Raw genomic sequence first — 18,111 nt, 5'->3', positions numbered from 1 at the left:
CGTTGGAAGATGGGGTTGCAACAATGAATCCTATATATTAGAAGACCACAATGAATTGTATACATGGAGACGTGAATTGTGTACATAGGAGACGTGAATTGTATATCTTGTATTATATATTAGGAGACGAGAATGCGACACGTATTTTAATATACATTGTAAAATATAGTACACATATTTATAAATATTTCTTTTTAGTACACTGTGTGATTTTTTAAAAGGGATATCTAATTTGAAACATAGGGAATTTTAACTTATTTTAAGTTTTTTTTTGAATAAAAATTTAATAAGTTAAAAAATAATATTTTATAAAACATAAAAGTGTGGGTGAGAATTAAAGTATAAAATTAAATGGGTCGGTGGAGTAAATTATTTAAGATTCAATGTGATTTCAGCTTAGTAGCATAATATAAACTTTCAGATTTTGGATACAAATATTAAAAATAAATCTGTTTATATTTGAACTATTTACGCAATGGGAAAATCAGCACCGGAATTAGTAAAATTAACAGAAGCAATGGCATCGGTTAATCTTGCATGCCTAATTTTTGAATTTCAAGGCTAAAAATATGTAATGAAAATCATAACTTATTATAAATCATGTATAAATAAGGCAATGACATTTCAATTTACAGAACACAAAGGGGCAAGAATTGATTTTGATTTTGGGCGAAAAACATGTGTGACACAAGAGGTAAAAAGCGAGCTTTCATTACGATTTCATCGGACAAAGACGACGATGATTGTTATCAAGACATTAGCAGCTCCACTTCCTGGTAATAATTCTTGTTTAGTTGTGTAATATTATTTACTTTGATCAATTGTATTAATGCTAATCTTATGATTTTAAGTTATAAACCCTAAATTAATGATCGAATAACTTGAAATAGTGATGATGATGATGATAATGTTGGTGATGAAGAGAGTGGCTCTGAGTTCGAGGAAGATGTTTTGGATTCTTCAGCAGCTTCTGATGATGATAATTTTTGCAATGCTGATGATGGAGTGGACAAGGAAGGGGATATCTGCAACAAAGTGACTCGCCTACTCGAAGGTTTACGTCTTTTTATTTCGCTGGCTGATTATCTGCTGTTCTATTTTTATTGTGTGCATAATTAGGGTAGGGTCCTGTCCCTAGCAATCGTATGCCGGGGGACTGTTAACTGACATTTACTTTTCTGGGCGTTGAATGAGATGTTTAACGGCTGAGATTTTAACATCTCCACCTTGCTTTCAACGCTTTTTAACCGTCAAATGAGTGTTTCCAGTGCCTTTAAACAGCCAGACGAAAACTTTTTTCACCGGTTTAAAAGTGCCGGAAAACTCAAGATCCCGATTTCACTCATATTTAACCTAGAATAGGTATTTTGGTTCATTTTATGTGAAATTGCAAAGGAGAGAGCTTTGGAGAAAAAGAAAGACAATTGCTTGGGTGAAAGAGAAAGGCATAATTGTGGTAAATCTCTACACCAAACAAGTTGATTTTGCAGTTAAAATGGCGGATTCTGTGTTTCAAAACTCTGTCCCTAGATAAAGAACAGAATAATTGATAATAATAATGTAATAGATATTGATGATGTGGTAAAAGGTGATAAGGATGTAGAGAATGTGTTTGTGAATATTGATGATGATGATGTTGATGATGAAATCTTTGTTGAAAATGAAGTTAATGATAATAACGAGAATGTGAATATTGATGTGGATTTAGATGAGTAAAATAAAAGTATCGATTTTTCCTCTTTAGATCAAAGATTTGATAGTTTAGAAGCGGGGGAGAGATTTTTAAGGACATATGCCCTTAAAATTCGTCTTAAAAATACAACAAACACAAAAAAGGTCAAAAGTAGATGAAATATATGCTCGTATGTTTATCTGGAGACTAATGGGTAAAAATAAAGACGTTAGTGATGCTGTCGACGAGGAATTGTGTGTAAGTAGGAGTAAGGGTAAGAGGCGTCGGCCGTCGGGATAAAATTCCTTGAAGAGGTTGTAAAGTTAGGATGTACTTTGTCAAGAAGAGGGAAAAAAATTAGTGGGAGTTGACTACACTTGAACTTGAACACAATCATGAAGTCGTGTCCCCAAATAAATTAAATTTGATTCGACGTGAAAGACACATAACGGCGGCGGCTAAATCTTATTAGACTTTGATTATTTAGGGTGTCGGTCCTTGAGCCTTTTTAGTAATATGAAGGGAAGAGTAAATAATGTGGGGTTTGGTAGTCAAAATGTTAACAATGTGGTTCGTGATGAAAGAAAGAAAGATGCTCAAGTGTAGTTTGATTTGTTATCTTGTTTAAATGAAGAAAGTGGTGGTATTTTTTTCATAAAACCCTAGTTGATGAAGAAAAACGCTTGAAAAATCTACTTTGGGCAGATCCATGTTGTTTGATGGCTTATAAATTTTTTAGCATTTATTAAGCGCTGAAAACACCCTTTCAGCCTCACTTTTTTTAATATCACAGCCTTTGGATATCTCATCCAACAGTTAGAAATCGATATGCCATATAATTGCTGGGGACCAGGACCCATTAGGGTAATGTGTTATATTGACATGTTGTTTCGGACTATGGCTTGATCATGATTTTTTGGATGGTTGAAAAATATTTAGGATTCACTTTAGAGACTTTGATGCAGTCGTTACTGATGATGCTGATAAATTCAGAATTGTTTTTCTTTTAAACTATCTGTAACTGTTGGTTTGGTTCCTCTCCAAATGTGTAGATTTCAATGTTAACTGAAATAGATAGAAAACCAGGAAGCTGACGATCAGACTATTCTGGGTGATTCTACTATTGCTTTTTGTAATTATAAAATCTATTAAACTTTTCTGTTGATTAAATGTTATCGCAATAGGGTTCCAAATGCAAAAACTTGTATAAATGGTTGGTTAGTCAACTTAAGGATGTTTTTGGTTTTACAGAAGGGAGTCAGTTAGAAGAGCTAAATCTATTTGAGTGCAAAACTTATTTGCGGAAACTTAAACTGAGATTGTCTGGCACTAAGGCAGAGTGCATTAACAGAATCAAAGAGTATTGGAGGTGAGCTTTTTCCTGCAAGTTTGCTGTAGTTTCTACGGCAGTGTTGTTTGTTCTGGTCAAGTGTTGTGTTTTTAAGTGTTAAATTTGAATATACAGTGGCATTTATATGGATTGTTCCTTCAGAATGTTAATAAGATTGGATTTGAAACATTCATATCCCCAAAGATTTGATATATACTGATGTAAATATATATCACTTAGTGGGATTATAATGTTATTTCATTTTATACTGCACTATCCAAGATAAAGTGCTTCATATCTCCTCAATAAAATAGTTATATTTGAAAGTGAAACTATAAATGAGCTTTGGTCAAATAAATTCAAATTATATATTGTTCAGCTTGAAAATGGTATTTACGATGTTCAATTTAAATCAAGTGAAGTAATTTAACTGAGAAATGTTGGACTACCTGGTGGGTCTAGATTAGCGAGTTGTTGCAGCTATCCTTTGTTGTTAACATTACTTTGTCAATTATATAGGAAATAAGATGATAATGTCCAGTGAAATTCTATTATTTTGACATTTTAATATCTTAAAGTGGACTGTATACACATAAAGTGGAAATGAAGTTTGAATAACATATATTCTTACTGCATGCTCTTGTTTAAATTTAGGATTAAAGATGGAAATGGTGAAGCCCTATATCCTAGATCATCCTTTGACATTAACTGCACCGGTAAATATTGAGTTATATTTTATCGTTTACTTATCTTTATAAATCCAATTTTTCACTAAACATAAGCAGTTTGTTCCTTTGTGTAGGTGATGTTTGTAAAGGTGACATTGTTTTGTTTACGCAGAAAGTATACCAGAAGTAAAAATTCGATGCCATGAATTTTATGTTACGCATACATCTACTGCTTCCCTTTTATATTTGGATTTAAGAATATTTTACACAGGTTTGACAAAATGAGGCGGAGTGGCAATATTCTAGGGAAGAGAACTATTGCAGGCAGAATTACCAAGGAAAGTTATGGTGCAGCCAAGCAGCAACATACATTCACGGTGAGGCTGTTTCCAGGGTGGTAAATTTCTAATGTCTAACCAGTCATGAAGATTGTCTAATTGGACACATGTGTATTTTTGCTAGTTGTTATACTGAATGTACTATTCATTAATAGTTTGATCTCTGTCTCATGAAACCAGTGTTTACATCTTCCATTTTTTTTTTTCTTCTTTGCTAACCTTTTACTTTTATCTTTATTAATTTAATGTCATTCTCAAGGTGGAAGTGTTTTGGAGTAAAGGGATTAAGAAACTGGCTCCTCTTTCTCCGTTGCTTGTAAAGGGTCGAAATCTCTATAAGATGAGGACATACAGACGGGTAATAATGCAGCTAGTTCATTATTATCATTTCATAAGCGAATTATTTGCTTCTGATTGTCTAATTGTTTCAAAATTTCTTGTAGTGTTGGAAGAATGAATCAGAAAGATTGGTAGTACTTGCTGAAAAACATAAACGGGGAGCTGCAGCAAGAGAAGTGAGAGCTAGGAAGAAATTGAAGAGATCTTCTACAAAAGCCAGTAAAAAGGAACTGAGGATTGGAGGAGGTAATGCTTCCACCATCATCTTTTCTATTTTATTAGAGGATTAGTAGACTGTGGGAGTTTCAATTAAATTTTGATCACAATCAGGCGAAAATTGTCAGAAGGCATTCAACTATCAACTATCTCAAACAAGTCAGAGTATTGACGCTGACAAAACAAGGGGTGTTCGCCAACATCAATACACTCAACTAAGGAATGTCATGGAAAATGATCACCATAAGAACTCTCTTAGCATTGGACGAAGGGAATCAAATCAATTAAATCAGTCAAGAAAATGTGAGCCTGTCAGGAGGCACCAAAATTTCAATCACCATAATAAAGTCAGAGATCCCATATATCAGTCATACACTACTAGTTCCCGAGATTATTACCATACTCGAACAGAATATGAACGTCAAAGAGCTCATTTAGGTTATCCTTTTGAAAGGACTCATACGAGGTTACCTCATTCTAGGCCTTATGGTGATGATCATACTTTTACTGTAGTGGAGCATCAGAGGAACAACAATGGCACTTATCCTCACTACACTGATCCAAATCCTAATTATGATCTTGGCGCAAGGAGTTCCAGCAGATTGCCCGACTCAATGAACACCTTCAGACCTTCCCATCCTTTACCATACAGAACATATGCTTATGTACACGGGAGAAGAGGAACTTAGGATTTTGAATGTGTTTTAATGTATGTATAGACTATAGTATTAGAATTTAAAGCAGCAAACTGGAAATGCTACTTCCCTTTAGGAATGTTCGAAGTTTTGACCATTCATGATATTTTTGGTTTTAGAGTTCCTAGATTTGTATCTAGCTTTTGTTGAAGGAAAATCTTGTTTGATTACTTCATGTCAACAATGTTGTCTTGTACCGTGATTCCCTTCCGATTAAGTCTAGCATTGAATTGTACCAAAAATTAAAAATATAGTCGATCTCTTTAAAAAATTACACTCCAATCATACACATCTATTGTCTATACTTTTAGCTGACTATATTTGTCGAACCTCTGCAGGTCTATAAAAAAATTTAGTAAGATTGCATATTATATATTATCATATTAGATTGATATATTCAATTTATAACAATCTAAATATTAATAACATACTATTTTTAAATAATAATCCACCAATTTTATATAACCAATATCATTAAATCACAATGTTTTAAAGTTAAACAAATTTTAGATAATATCTTACTAATCTAATTTAGTCAACTAAGTGGAGATGCTCCTGCTCGTTAAGTACGTAACCCGTGTTTCAAAAAAAAGTACGTAACCCATGCTTGTTTATAAAGTTAAAATAAAACAAATCAGTTCACTTATCAATTTCAATTGAATTTTATTCGTTCAAAATTGACTAAAACCCTAACACAAAACTATTGACCAGAATAATCGTTTTTACTTGAACCAATGGTGGGTGATTATTTGAATAATTATTAAATTGAAGGATGCTTTTACGAGTATTAGTTAGGTTTACTGTAACATATAATTTTTATTCTAATGAATATAGAAGGCTACATAATTTTTTCCAATTTTTTTTTCATAATCAACCGAAGGAAGGTTTCCCTCGAATTTTAGACCATAAGACTCCAAAGGAATTGGTTCGACTCGGGATAATGAAATGAAATGAGAAGAAAGGAAAAAAAACTAATGATGCGGAACTGTATTAAGTGTTTGGTAATTTTTATATTTAATTTTTTAAAATAATTTTGAAAAAGTTAATGATATATATGTTTATAATAATATAATTTATTATTTAAAAACTAATACTATTTTTAAAATAACTTCACTTATAAATTACATTAAAATTACCTTTTATTTTATAAAAATTTAATAAAATTTAATTTTAATTTTTAAAAAGACATTTACATATCAATTTTATTTTAAACGATTTTTGAAATAGATTATAAATGATAATGAAAAAAAAATAAGGAGAGGGAGATCAATTACTGTGTGGGGATGATCAATGAATTATGAGAAAGTTGGGTAATCTAAAATCAAACAAAAGGAAAAGAGAATGGTATTTTTTATAAAACAAACACAAATAAAAAAAATAAAATCAATCATTCACTTGCCTTTTGTTAATTACCCCAACAAACAGTCCCTAATAGTGTGATATTCTAAAATATCTTATAATCAAGTCTGAGAGAAAAAATATGATAAAATAAAACAATATATATATATATATATATATATTAAAATAACATTAACAATATATTGTCAAATCCAATACTCAATGTCCCGAGTGATAGTTAGAGTTTACATAACAAAAAATCAAATTAAAATCAAAATCGAAAAAACTGACAAAAAATTGACCCAAACCAATTATTAAACTAAATAAATAAATATCATTTATTTATATATCTCATATATTATGGGTAACTAAATAATATATTTAGTACATATATAGAGGGTTGAATGAGTTTAATTTCTACCGCGTTTTAAAACGACCAAATAAACACATAATTGATATAAAATTGATAGTAGTGCAAAATAAACAAACTATCGGATTATTTCTAATCTCACTAAACTAAATTACTAACCATCGAAATATTTCTAATCTAATTAAACTGAATTACTAACTGAAATAGCAATTATAATGACTCCAAATCAAATTAAACTGAATTACTAACTATCAAAATATTTCTAATCTAATTAAAATGAATTACTAACTGAAACAGTGACTACAACCACCTTTTTAATCTAACTAAACTGAATTACTAACTCAAATAACGACTACAAATTACAATCTAAAGTAATAACGTAAACACAAATGATGGAACTAAATTTTTTTAATAATATTTTACTTGTTCAATTGGAAGTATGTTTTTTATTTTTAGTTTTTACTGTTCTGGAACCGAAGCCGAATCAGTAGAAATCAAACCGAGGGTTTTCAAACCAAAACCTAAAACCCATAATTCGGTTGCTGTTTTCGATTTTAAAATTGATGATTTTTTGTTTCAGGTTTACCCAACAATCGAACCGAACCGAACCAAGGTCTGCTCTCATCTGCCGGGCAATGTAGCACAACAGAATACCATTGAAAATAACAATTACATTAAACAGCATGAATAACAAAGAACAGTATCATAGTCATCATGGTTTTCCTTGCTGGGAGTCTGTGTTTGTCATATACACTTTACAGCATAAATATATAATCTTACGTAAATCTAACAAAATTTATAAAGAGAAAAACTCAGCACAAAATTGGAGAAAAGCTCAGAGTTGGCAGCTATCTGATCCTCTTCCAGGGTTTATACTTGACTGTCCATCTTCCCGGACTAGCCATCACATTTAACCTTCTCCAGAAGGAGGTCCTCAATGGCCTGAACTTCTGTTCCCATAGGGATTGCTACTGCTAAATCCATTCCGACTTCGTCCGTCATTTCGTTTTGTCTTTCTGAATTTGGACGCACTACTATCTATGTTGATACTAACCTTTGGAGGGTTATCAAAGCAAAATGAGGCTGCCACCCCCTGCAAAGAACAAATTAATTGGTGATAAGCTTGTGAAGTAAAATCATCATTCACAATATATATACAATAGAAATGATACTCAAAAATAGAAAAACGATAGATGTAAAACTTAACTTGTCAGTAATGTATTTAAGTAATATATTGCAGCAAATTTGCCATCATGACTGGGCAAGTTTGAATATTTAATGGACAAATTAAACTGCACCAATAGCTTTGTGGCATTAATTATCGTAAATCTCATATACTTCCCGTACTACCAGACCAAATTGAAGGGTAAAATTGCACACAGTAAAAAGTATTATCTTCCACAGCTCTGCTAAATATGAATACTCCCTAATCCTATCTTCACATCCCTAATAACAAATTGATAAAATTCTGAAAATGAGAGTCCGTTAATAAGAACATCGAGTCACCTGCAGATCAAGGCGGTGAACATTAAAGATGTCCTTGCTAGAATGTGAATTGTATGCCAGAACATAAGATCTATACGCTTCTTTAGCAGACTTGTTCAAATAATAATTGTTAGACACTAACTTTTCCTGCACATGTAAAAAAAAATTCATTATACAAGGTAGCGACATGTATACAGTTACATATAAAAGAAAATTATATACACATAGAAGTTACCAGATGAGATTGCACATTAGCCAGCTTCTTTTCAGGAAATTCATACTCTTTTACAGGCACCTTAGCTGCCTGAAACAATTTAATGTGTTGTTTGAATAAGATAGATATTTTGACATCACTTACAAGCAATTCAGATTAAAAAGCTCTTTAAAAGCACTTAAAAGCTGTTTAGCATAATTTAGGATGACTAAATTTAGTTCACTTATAAACGAACTTCTGTGATCAACTGTCATCCTTTAAAGTAATAACCAACATCACCTTGGTATTAAAAAAAAAAATTAACAATGCAATGATTTTTACTAGCTTGGAAGATCTTAATAATTTCACAAGCTTGAAAGATCCTAATTATTGCACAAATAATATTATAGTACTTCATAAAAGTAATGGTCATGTGCCCCATCCATAACCTAATGATGTTAGACTAACTAAAATGTGCTAAAAGAGCATACCTCTATGATCAAAAGTAGTAACATTTGTGTTTATTAGTTTTAGATCGTTACCATATACTATTAATGTATTTATAACCCATGAATATATGCAAGACCTTAAGATGGCTGAGAAACTGCAACTCTTCTGGTGTCAGGAAAAGCAGGGCATTTCCTTTTGAACCTTCACCACGAGCTGTTCGACCAACTCTATGCACATATTCCTGAGTTCAATATCAAAAGAATATTTAACAAAGTGAAAATTAGAAATTTAACAAGACACATTAAATAACACAGAAATTTTCATTTATAACATAGAAAATAAAGTAACCACAACAATTAAAAAAAAGGTTGATCCAGACCTTGGGATCATCCGGTGGATCGTATTGAATAATCCAGTCCTACAATCAATGTAAAACACAATTTAGAGAGTTAACTCAGTTGTACTGTTCCTATAGGCAGAAAGAGACACACTAGGAGGTTAAATACACATACATCTCAGTACAATAATGGAGCACCATAAAAATACAGCATATTAAACATTACTAAAATAATATTGCTCTCCATGTATACAAGACTAAAGACTGGTACCACACTTTCACAAGCATAGCGAATTAGTAGAGAAATTGGGGTACAGTTTCAAACAGAAAGTATAAACTCTAACTTGGTATTACTACTTAATTTATACATCCTGTGGAATTTCAACTACGTCAGCAGAAACATTTAAAAAACACGTACCACAGCAGGAATATCAAGACCACGAGCAGCAACATCAGTACACAACAGTATTCCTTTTTCTGCTTTACAAAAGTCAAAGAAAGTAGTGGTTCGTTTCTGCTGCTTTTGTTGTCCATGAATGTCAAAGCAATCCACATGAATGTACTTCAGCAATTCTGAATGAAATTTGACGGAGTTGACTGAAGAGAAGAAAACCATCACTTTCTGTGATTGATGTCGTTTTAGGAAGGAATAGAGTACAATAAATCTCTTGGCACATGGCACAACACAGTAGCCTTGCTCCAGTCCTTCATTAGTGACCTACAGATCATTACTTGTTATCCATGACCAAACAACAGTTTATTTCATAAGCATGTTTTGAATAGGTTTTTTACCCTCTTCCTTTCATCGTCTACACCAACGTAGACAGGATCTTTCAAGGATAAGCGTGCCAGATCTGCAACCTGCAAAAGACAAAAAGAAGGCATCACGGATCTATAGATGTCCTTCATGATAACAAAATTTGGGTTGCGTGTGTGATACTGTGATATTTAAAATAATACAACATGTGAAATCTGAATCCAATATAAATTACACTAAGAGTGGCAATAAGCAGTGCCCGAATAGTAGCAAAGGCACTCCTAGTGCTGGAAGATCGAAAGTTCAAAAATTATAATAGACTCCGTGTGACTCATATATACAATACCTTCTTCGTCTGGGTAGCAGAGAAAAGGGCTGCTTGCCTCTCCTGCAAGTCAAGTAAATGATAAGCTTAAAGGATAGAGGACAAGTCATTAGTTCAGAACATGCACAATGAGGCGATTCATATTGTCAGACGAAAATCAAAATAATTGTAACATGAACATCTGTAATGTCAGCTTCTTAGATTACAAGTTTGCCGGGAAATAAGACCTTAGGTAAAATTTTAATTATTTGCTTCATTTCTTCTTCAAAGTTTGCCTCCAATATTCTGTCAGCTTCATCAATCGTCAAACACTGCAACATTCAAAAGCCAACTTATAAAATAGCCTTAAAAATTTTGAATTGGTAAGGCATATAAATACAAATACTGCAGTGCAGGACATTACAGTTCTCCTAGCTATCAGGGCACAGCATATACACAAACTGGGAAAGTCACTAGGCCACTGACACTTGTATCAATTTACCTATATTAAGCTCTTATGTCGCAATTTAAAAGGGAAGATTTAAAGAGGATACTAAATTAAAAAATAAATAAAGAGCTTTTAAGAAGTTCTCAAGATCATAGTTATACTAAATTTATCTTAAGTACAATATGATAGAGTTTTTCTATTCAATAAATTTAAGATTTCACACATGTATCTTTAGTAAGCAATAGTGCGATTGCTATACCAGCTGAGATGATTAAAAAAAAAAAATCAACCCCAAGCAAGTATCCGCAACCATGCAACTCTACTTTTTGTTCAGTTCAATCTATCATTTTAATATTATCCTCCTAGTTGTTCTTAGAGCTAACATAATATACAGGAGGAACTTATAACTAAAAAGCCTTTCATTTTTTCTGACCAACAATTCTGCCATGCCCTGAATTACAATGAGTGCAAATCGGTCTTAATGATCTTAATACCAAAACAAATATGGCATGTAATCTGTTAAGGCTTGCATATCATGAAATTTAGTGCAATGCAGAACCTAGCCAGAGTTACCTTTAGACGATTGTATATAAACCCCTTGGTGTTTTGAAGATGATCAAGAAGTCGGCCAGGGGTTGCCACCAATAAATTAACTCCTTTAGCTAGTCTTTCTGCCTCGCTCTTCCTTGCTGAACCACCAATGACCAACCCATGAGTCTGTGAATGATACTTTAATAGTTCCTTTGCAACTGCATGTGTCTGCAAGTTTTAAACAAAAATCATTAGATAATTTAGTTGAAAAATGTCATTTTAAATCAAAAAATTAATAGCCAAAAGCTGGCAGGAAAAACCCTATAAGTGAGTGAATTTAATAACATTTCTAGTATCATGCTAAATTTGGAATAGAAATAAAGTTATATATGGCGTCCTACTCCACTAGAGACAAAGTTAAAATAGAAACTAGAAACTACTGATTGTAACAATTATCTTTAGTGATTACTCAGCTTTTTTATTCATATATATATGTGTGTGTGTGCATGTCAACCTCTAATCACCAACACAACCATTGATTCCAGCCACCATCATTGATTCCGGCCGTCACCAAATTTCAACGATTTACAACTAAAAGGTAGAAGAGAGATAAAGGGAGAGGGAGAAAAACGGGATAAAGAGCAGGGACGAAGGTCGTGGAAGAGACGGGGTGAAGAGAGCGAGGAACAGGGAAGGGGCGGTTGGGGAAGATAATCACTAAATATTACTGCGCTACTTAATGATGTTTCTAGTTCTATTCTCCTATTTGTTTCTATTTGATCATTTGCATATATATATATATATAGTCTTGGTCCATCTTGGTCCAATACAAACCTTCTTAAAATACAAACTACAAACTAAAATAAAAAAATCTCTGAATCACATCGAAATATAGCACACATGGTATGCAAATCGGCCTGATATGCATATTGATCGTTGGGACTTGGGAGATGAGAAAAATACAGTGAAGTCAGATTTAAAAAATAAGCTCACCGATTGACGAGAAAAATCAAATTAAAAACGGAGATTGTGGGATCATGTGTGAGAGGGTGTATTTTAATGGTATGTGGTGACTTATAGGGGGACATTAGATTACATTCATGATTCATCTAAGAGCCTAGATTAAATTTGTGGTTTGTACTTAAATTTTGTTTGTATTTTGATCAATTGCCTATATATATATGTATGTGAATAATACTTCAACTTTACATCACATAATATAGAAGCAACTTAATCATTCATATTACCAGAAATTCAATGGATATATAAAAAGCTAAGTTACAAGGAATTGTTCATGCCATACCAAAAGGCATGAGTCTTATATAATACACATGACTTACTCGTTGGATAAGGGTTATATGTTTAAGCGGATGAAACTCAATCAAATAATTCAAAATTGTTCATTCATTAAGATTGTTTGGTTACCTTATCTTTTTGGCCTAAAAAAATGAGTTCTATACTAATATTAAGAAAAAAGAATCCCAATGGCTCATTTCAATATTTTCTAAACAGTTCTGCAATCTTATTCATACATAATTTATAGGAGCAACTTACAATAGTGTAACGAAGAATATAAAAACAAATGTCAGAGACATAATCACCAACAACGATTATAAATAAAACAAAAAGCACTATCATGAGTTTCAAAGAGGAAAGTTCACATAAAGGTGTATGAGAATAAGGTAGAAGAACTTTGGTCCACATGAAGTGAAATTTTCATGTAATAAGAGGTAGCATTAGAATGAGTGAGAAACTGTGAGCACATGTAAGAATCTATAGATTACAGAGAAGAAACAAACTACACTTGCTGCTCAGCAATTTAAGGTAATTCTAAAGTCATGGTACAAGACGTGTTTTACAAGCAACGGACAATTTGGATCGACCAGAATGTACACTGGGCTTTCTGCTGTCCAGATTTTGGTATATGTTCTGGAACTGAAATTTTTAAAAAACTCACTCGAATTGATTTTAGGGACTATTTCACTCAATGAGAGAAACACAAACAAGTCAGATAATGCTTCTAACAGATGTCATAACCAGTACTTTAAAAATTCTTAGTAAAAAAATTATCACTTGACAATTATATGATATTTACTATATATTTTATGAGTTGAAAAACTATATACAGCCTTCACTAATGAACACTAACCGTGGCTTGCAGGGTTTGAATTTAACTTTCGCAGGAAAGATTTTAAATCGAGCATCATTGTACAAGGATCACCAACTTTAAAAGTGTAGCTAACAACTAATTAAGGAATATACCTGTATGGCAAGTTCCCTAGTTGGGCAAATGATGATAACTCCCGTTCCGTTCCGAGGAGCAAAATGAAGTTGATAAAGCAACTCAACTGCTGGTACTAGAAACGCAAGTGTCTTCCCAGAACCCGTCCTCGCAGCACCAAGAACGTCTCTGCCTTCAATAAGAAGTGGCATAGATCTAGCTTGAATCTGCAATTACATATATTTTTACTTGAGGAAGGCAGGTCTATACACAAGAAATTAATTGCTAAATCAATGTTGTATGCACAATTCAATCAGAAGGCACACATGTTATCGAACAATTCTCACTATTGAAATGGCTCAACTTTGCAGTTCCATTCCCAGATTCTGTTCTGTTTTTCAGAAGTAGGGAAAAGATTACCAATATTGGTAAAACAAGTCTTCATCCGGTCTTATAGAATATCAGTTACTTATTTCGCGAACATTTACCTAAAAGTACATATAGGAGTACCACAAAAACCCATAAGGTAGTGGCGAACAAATAATGTCCAAATCTAGTTGATGCTCAACAAAATCAGTCTATAAACATTGTCCTAAGAAATTGGAATCATATACTCTCCCAGAACATGGCTAACTAACTAATTTCATAATACGAGTAAGTAGCAAGAAATGTCAAATATATACTATCAAATGCATCATTTTATAAATAATAACAAAGCAAAAGTATAAATTGCTCAAAATAAAAGGAGGGGGGGGGGGGGGGGGGGTGTTGGGGGGTTGGTATTTGATACCTCAGTCGTGTAATGAAAACCCATATCTTTAATGGCTTTCATGGTAGGTTCAGACAAGCTCATCGACTCAAAACTGACTGTACTCATAATTCCACTGCCACTTTTCGCCTTCTTCTTCTTCATCTTCTTCATCTTCTTCTCTTCAGTCTCATCCGCTTCTTCTTTTTCTTCTTCTTGTCGTTCAAGCTCAAAGTGCTCTTCTTCCTTTTTGTTCGTCTCCAATTCCATTTTTTCTTCTATATAACTATCTCCATTTTCATTCACCTCAACTTCTTCGGCTACTGTAACTGATTTTTCGCTCTCTTTTTTGCTTCTCTTCCTCTTCCGTTTCTTCTTCATATCCCCATCTTCCGATTTCGGGGGTTTCGGGTTAGAAATTTTCTCAGTATCAACCATCCTTACTCCAATGTTTAGCTCTCTATTTCATTCCAAAAATATGACAATCAATATGCAAAAAATATTAGTTACCACTAATTCTAATATGATAAACCAATATAGTAATGAACATATCAAGAATTGAAACCCTTAGTTAAAATTATAAAACACAACCAGGATTTCGAAACAGCCGGAACAACTAGCTCCTCTTATTCAAACACATACCACATACAGACGCTAATTTGCAATATACAAACACATCCATAAGAAAGTAAGTAGTGAGTTACCGAGTTTTAACAGAAAATATATATAACCGGCACCGGCGGCGGTGGAAGATGAACGAAAAGCAGGGTGTTTTGCGGAGATTGGAGCCCCTTAAACCCTAAACATCAGCTGCTGAGCGGAGAGGTCAATTTAAGCCTAATTTTCGTGTGTTAGATTGAGATTTTAATGAATTGTTTTAGTTTGAGATTTTAATGTATTGTATGTAATTTTGATTTTATGCGGATTCTTGATAAAATATCACAGACTTATAAGATTTAAGCACAATGTTTCAAAATCTCATTGATTTTGGCGAGATTTCAAAAAATTTAAATTACACTGAATAATGCTACAAAATCCACCATTTTATGAAATGAAAAAAAATCCCTCAACATTTGAATACCATCACATTTTAATGGATTTTAAACAATCTCAATTGAATATCATCGGATTTTAAAGCATAATTTAAAATCCCAATTGAATACCACCGGATTTTGTAGCATAATTTAAAATCCCAATTGAATACCTCAAGATTTTAAAAGATTTCAAACAATCTCAATCGAATACCCTCGGATTTCATGAATGCAAAAAAATACTTTAAAATCCTAACTCAATACACCCCTCTAAGAGCATGTCCAATGGCGTTGGCTATAATCGCTGGCTAAATTTTGTCTTAGGTAAAATTTGCTAAAGATATTGGCTATATTGGTTGGTTATAATTTAAAAATAGTATATTATTAATATTTAGATTGTTATAAATAGAATATATCAGTTTAATATGGTAATAAATAATATGTAATCAGTGGGAAGGAAGAAAATAAATTGCGGGAGATGACGTGGAATTTGCTACAGATCTGTAGCGGATCGACAAATATAGTCATCCACAGGGGATGGCTATAATTATACACAAGGGGTTGTTGTGGTTGGAGTTTTATTTTTTGTAAACATTAACTATAAAATTTAATTTTGAAAAGTTAGATGAACTTTTAGCCAAGGGGCTGCAAGGGTTGGAGATGCTATACTGTAGTTACTTTTAAGTTTTAATAATCTCGTACAATTTCATCGTATATACGCGTATAATACTAAGAGCACCTCTCCTAATATAAAACATTAAAACACGTTTAGATAAAAGTAACATGAAAATATCATAAATTAAAATTAACAGTGAATATGTAAAAAATTATAACTTTCATACTAGCCTTTAACCCATGCGAAGCACGGGTGGGTATATAGTTCGTAATTTATTGTTATAATTTAAATTTTAACATCATTTTATTAGTATTTTAGTATTAGTGGATTGAATTTTAATTAAATTATATTATTTAACTAACTATATTTTCTCCCGATTATTACTTGAAAATGGACAAACCCTAATGTGTGTGTGTGTATATATATCAGGATTTTAGTACATTTAATCCGAATTTAGTACACGTAAATTTAGAAATAAAAAAATCAGAAATTTCAAATCTTTTCTAAACATAGCCGATCGTGTAATACTTTTGAAAAAAATCGAATTTCAACTTAATTTTGTAATCTTGGTTTTTTTGACAACAATAACTTTTGAGATTAGAGTTAGAAAGGGTTATGTAATTGTTCGTGTTTATATTGAAATAAAACACGTTAAAGTTAAAAAGAGTTATATGAAGGTTCTTGTTAAAAGAAGATATTCAAAATTGTATATTTATAATTTTATTTATAACATCATTATAATTTTTTTAATGAAATATTATATGATAATGGATTGTTATGAGTGTTTTTTGTATTTGAAACTGTTTAACAATATAATACTAATAGATTCCACATTTGTAGACTTGTAGTATCAAAAGGAGAATACCAAACCAAAAAATATAACTAAAACCTTGGACAACAAATTATACCTATGTTGGCTTATTATATTATAGTATTGATGACATTCTTTTTGGCTTAAAATTTAGTCATTTTTCTTTATATTTATGGAACATTTGATATCATAATTATCATATTAAAATAATATTCTATTTATAATATTTCATATAATAATATACTACTTTCAAAATATAACCAACTATTATAGTCATAGAACCAAAACACAAAGTTTTACAAAGGATTTTACCGGGTTACGATTGCTCCAGGAGTTGGTTAATAATAGTGGATTATATTGGATCCATAAGACATTGAGTAAAATTTTCTGAACCAATAATATGTTTTTCTTCGATGGTATTGACTACATTGACTCGCTATATTTTAAAATAATACATTATTGTAATTTTTTCAAGTTGTTATAAATAGAATGTAATATTTTAATATGGTACTTAATGAGACATGTATCATATTGTTTTTATTGTTTGGTTACCTTATTTTACTTGGATTTAATTTTTCTACCAGATTTGAATCATTTTCAAAATGATTATGAAACATATATTATTTTTTCAAATCGGATATAAGTCGAGACACCGCATAGTCTGGATCGATTAACAACCCAACCTAGATAAGAAAAAATCTCAAAAATGGGAAAAAAATATTTTTTTTATTTTTAAGTAAAAATGATTTTAGATATACCAAAAAGTTGAAATAGTAAACTTTATTATTACAAATAGTTACTTATATTAGAGTATTACTACGAAGAAAGTTAATTAAATCTACATCTTTGTTATAGAAATTTAATATAAAATATATATTTTAATTAATTGAATAAATGTTTTGAAATAAATATAATATCTTATGTAAGATGAGATAATGTGCTTGTTTGGATATCACTTTTGTTTGACTTATAAGTGAGAAGTATTTATTAATAGTAATTGTATAAATAAGTTATAAGCCAAATGACTTATAACTTAGAAAAGTTAAAAATTCTAATTCTTTTAGTTATTTATTTTTAGTTTATTTTTAAATTTTAAATTTACACAAATATAAGATTAATCTTAAAAATAAATTATAATAAATTATTATTATATTAGTTATTTTTATACATAATAAATTGTAATATTAAAAAAATATCTAAACACATGAATTAA

The 18,111-nt window shown here is 31.5% G+C and overlaps 2 protein-coding genes across 3 annotated transcripts; one reads left to right on the top strand and one right to left on the bottom strand.

Moving 5' to 3' along the window:
* The first annotated feature begins 560 nt into the window (after window positions 1-560).
* LOC108211389 (zinc finger CCCH domain-containing protein 62) lies at window positions 561-5,460 on the top strand. Of its 2 annotated transcripts, XM_017382977.2 has the most exons (9): window positions 562-776; window positions 891-1,054; window positions 2,924-3,041; window positions 3,657-3,718; window positions 3,805-3,856; window positions 3,942-4,047; window positions 4,268-4,366; window positions 4,452-4,593; window positions 4,678-5,460. In XM_017382977.2, exons 1-9 carry the CDS (start codon window positions 679-681, stop codon window positions 5,250-5,252), a joined length of 1,416 nt encoding a protein of 471 aa, XP_017238466.1. In that variant the 5' UTR covers window positions 562-678; the 3' UTR covers window positions 5,253-5,460. The 2 variants fall into 2 exon arrangements, with proteins under 2 accessions (XP_063945091.1, XP_017238466.1); XM_064089021.1 differs by lacking the exons at window positions 3,657-3,718; window positions 3,805-3,856 and having other exon boundaries at window positions 561-776.
* A 2,157-nt stretch (window positions 5,461-7,617) lies between these two features.
* LOC108215414 (DEAD-box ATP-dependent RNA helicase 51) lies at window positions 7,618-15,298 on the bottom strand. Its single transcript, XM_017387917.2, has 13 exons — window positions 15,145-15,298; window positions 14,483-14,900; window positions 13,734-13,919; window positions 11,514-11,699; window positions 10,741-10,824; window positions 10,535-10,576; window positions 10,224-10,292; window positions 9,850-10,149; window positions 9,474-9,512; window positions 9,231-9,335; window positions 8,687-8,755; window positions 8,473-8,598; window positions 7,618-8,059 (listed from the first exon to the last, which is right to left on the bottom strand). Exons 2-13 carry the CDS (start codon window positions 14,876-14,878, stop codon window positions 7,901-7,903), a joined length of 1,761 nt encoding a protein of 586 aa, XP_017243406.1. The 5' UTR covers window positions 14,879-14,900; window positions 15,145-15,298; the 3' UTR covers window positions 7,618-7,900.
* Window positions 15,299-18,111: the final 2,813 nt, after the last annotated feature.

The sequence above is a fragment of the Daucus carota genome, chromosome 3 (assembly GCF_001625215.2).
Source record: "Daucus carota subsp. sativus chromosome 3, DH1 v3.0, whole genome shotgun sequence".
In the NCBI taxonomy this organism is placed as follows: Eukaryota; Viridiplantae; Streptophyta; class Magnoliopsida; order Apiales; family Apiaceae; genus Daucus; species Daucus carota.
This window is presented reverse-complemented; position numbering and strand designations above follow the sequence as displayed.

What these genes read in the sequence shown, in the direction of transcription:
- LOC108215414 (XM_017387917.2), bottom strand. Translation starts at nt 14,878, where the DNA reads ATGGTTGATACTGAGAAAATTTCTAACCCGAAACCCCCGAAATCGGAA. An exon ending in TAGACGATGAAAGGAAGAGG is followed by an intron (nt 10,150 to 10,223) that starts GTAAAAAACCTA and finishes AATGATCTGTAG; the next exon opens with GTCACTAATGAAGGACTGGA. An exon ending in CTAATGTGCAATCTCATCTG is followed by an intron (nt 8,599 to 8,686) that starts GTAACTTCTATG and finishes TTACATGTGCAG; the next exon opens with GAAAAGTTAGTGTCTAACAA.
- LOC108211389 (XM_017382977.2), top strand. Translation starts at nt 679, where the DNA reads ATGTGTGACACAAGAGGTAAAAAGCGAGCTTTCATTACGATTTCATCG. An exon ending in AGTGACTCGCCTACTCGAAG is followed by an intron (nt 1,055 to 2,923) that starts GTTTACGTCTTT and finishes TTGGTTTTACAG; the next exon opens with AAGGGAGTCAGTTAGAAGAG. An exon ending in CTTTGACATTAACTGCACCG is followed by an intron (nt 3,719 to 3,804) that starts GTAAATATTGAG and finishes TCCTTTGTGTAG; the next exon opens with GTGATGTTTGTAAAGGTGAC.